The 2,579-nt window shown below is 42.5% G+C and overlaps 1 protein-coding gene across 1 annotated transcript in view; it reads left to right on the top strand.

Annotated features, from left to right (window-relative positions):
• The first annotated feature begins 944 nt into the window (after positions 1–944).
• LOC103469488 (trypsin I-P1-like) overlaps positions 945–2,579 on the top strand; it is a 15,647-nt gene continuing 14,012 nt past the window's right edge. Inside the window, exon 1 of the mRNA XM_008417195.2 lies at positions 945–1,152. Within this exon, the coding sequence (XP_008415417.1) occupies positions 1,089–1,152 (64 nt within the window). The 5' untranslated portion in view covers positions 945–1,088. The remainder of the gene's footprint in view (positions 1,153–2,579) is intronic.

Genomic DNA, 2,579 nt, shown 5'->3' with positions numbered 1-2,579 from the left:
ACAATAGGAGAGAGCGGCCATGAGGGTCTATCCTTATATTATGTCTATGAAACTCGGAAGCTCAGGTATCTGACCTTTGACCCACAGCTCGATGTTCATGTGTGACGTCATCAGAAAGCAGTGAGAAAATCTTTTGATGATTTAAAGTTTATTTTGTTACAACAATTAAATGTTAAATGTCTCTAAATGACTGGTGAGTCAGTGAAGAGCAATAATGAGGAACAACCAGCAGAATCATTTACAACCAGGATCACCTGGATCACCTGGATCACCTGGTTTCATTCACTTCAATCTAACTTGTAATTTTCTGCTGCATCTTTATCTGCATATAAAACCAGAAGGTGGCGCTGTGTGCTCTTCATCTGCTTCCTGAACCATCCATCCATTTTCCTGCACCCTGGTCCCTCAGTGGGTCAGGAGGAGCTGCTGCCTCTCCACTGGCGTACCGGGCGAGAGGCAGGGTCACCTGGACAGGTCACCAGTCTGTCGCAGGGCAACACACAACCACACACACTCACACCTAGGGACAATTTGTAGAGGCCAATGAACCTGACAGTCATGTTTCTGGACTGTGGGAGGAAACCGGAGTACCTGGAGAAAACCCACCATGCACAGGGAGAACATGGAGACTCCATGCAGAAAGACCGGGAATCGAACCCAGAACCTTCTTGCTGCAAGGCAGCAGCTCTACCCACTGCACCACTGCGCAGCCCGCTTCCTGAACCATCCCTAATAAAATAAAAAGACAAATAGATGAAGTAAAAAACAAATAAATCGAAATTAATAAAATATATAATACATTAAACAAATAACATTTGCCAGTGTGGAAGAACTTCCATGTCTGTAGGCACTTGTGTTTGCAGGGTGTGTCTCTGTGCGTGTGTGTGTCAGTGTGTGTGTGTCAGGGTGTGTGTATCAGTGTGTGTGTGTCAGTGTGTGTGTATCAGTGTGTGTGTGTCAGGGTGTGTGTGTCAGGGTGTGTGTGTCAGGGTGTGTGTATCAGGGTGTGAGGCGTGACGCCATCAGCAGTCGGGTCGGTCCAGAGCAGCGTTTCCTCATCTTCAGAGCAGAAGCTCCAGAGTCTCTTCATGATGAAGGTCGGGTCGTCTTCCTCCAGAGTCCTGCTGCTGCTGCTGACCCTCTGGGCTGCAGGTGAGTCTCACCTGGACGACGGTTCAGACAGAAACCTGCTCAGCTTTAAGTGGGTCGTGTTCCTGCTGAGTTTCTGTCGTTCTGGATTAATATTTAAACAGCAGCTGTTAAAAATTAACAAAATGAAGTTTGATGTACGATAATCTAAACTCTCAGCATTAAGCAGTTTGAATAAAGGTTATGCTTTATTCAAAGCATAACCTTTATGCTTTATGTTAAACGGTTATCTTTTATAACCGTTTAACACTAAAACTCATGTTGGTATGTTTTTTACTTCCGTCTCCCAGAAAGTATTAATCCTCAGTAAATCTTGATCCAGGGACATTTTGACATGTAATCAATGTGTCAGAATAAAAAGTTCAAATATGAACGCATCTGTTCAACATCATTTAACGTTAGGAAGGTTTTGGTTCCAACCTTTTCTTTTGCCTTTCTGTGAAAGCAGAACTTCATGTTGGAGATTATTGTGTTTGTATTTTACATACAGATGGAAACTTTTCCTGTCGCTTTGTTTGCTGTATTTGTAAAAACACTAAACGGTGTAAACATGTTAAAGTTGTCCTCAGCATTGTGATGTAAAGGTTCACTTTTTATCACAGGATGTAAACGCTGCTAAACATGACCAGAGAACCCAACAGTAGAATTATCACAGCAAACTGTTAAAATAACTACATTTACTTTAACCAGCTTATTTTAAACTCCTCAAATCAGATTTAGGAAGAATTGATCTGATGATGGCAGTTTAAAAGTGAACGACTTTAATGGAATTAAAAACACGTAAAGCAAAAACCAAGTTTAATTTCAAACCTGAATTCAGGATTATTCCAGGCAGGAATCCTTCAGCTTTCAAAGGTTCATCTCAGAATGAGGGCAAAGTTACAGTAAAACATTTTTCAAGCTGCACCATCAAAACTGACTAAGTAGCAACGAATAAAAGTGTTTTTCTCAGTAAACCTGTTGAGACCCGTCGAAGTCAAACTAAGATTTAAATGTTAAGATACCAGTTTGGTTCAGAGATCTAATCTCTAACACAGATGGAAGATATCAGATTAGCACTTTTCAACCTGGGCTGTGCATTTTTCATAGACGCCTGTGAAAATAATTTCTATTCTCGTGACTTTTTGGTTCTCTGGGAAATTAGTTTTGACGATAAAAACAGAAACAAACATAAAAATCAAAGCATCAATAGTGATAGTTATATTAGTGATAAAATAATAGTCAGTGCAAAGTAGCCTGCAGATTCTTTGGTGGGGGGGAGGGCACAGCTAATGAACCAATCAACAGCTAACTCCAACCGGCCCGGTCGGGAGCCGGGCGGAACCGGGCTGGAAGTACTAATGCAACAACGATCAGCCCAGGTCCGGCTGTGCGGTGTAGCGGTCCAGCTGTGCGGTGTAGCGGTCCGGCTGTGCGGTGTAGCGGTCCGG

This window comes from Poecilia reticulata, linkage group LG8, assembly GCF_000633615.1.
Source record: "Poecilia reticulata strain Guanapo linkage group LG8, Guppy_female_1.0+MT, whole genome shotgun sequence".
NCBI classification, from domain to species: domain Eukaryota; kingdom Metazoa; phylum Chordata; class Actinopteri; order Cyprinodontiformes; family Poeciliidae; genus Poecilia; species Poecilia reticulata.
The sequence above is the reverse complement of the archived record's forward strand: the minus strand, read 5'-3'. Positions and strand labels throughout refer to the sequence as shown.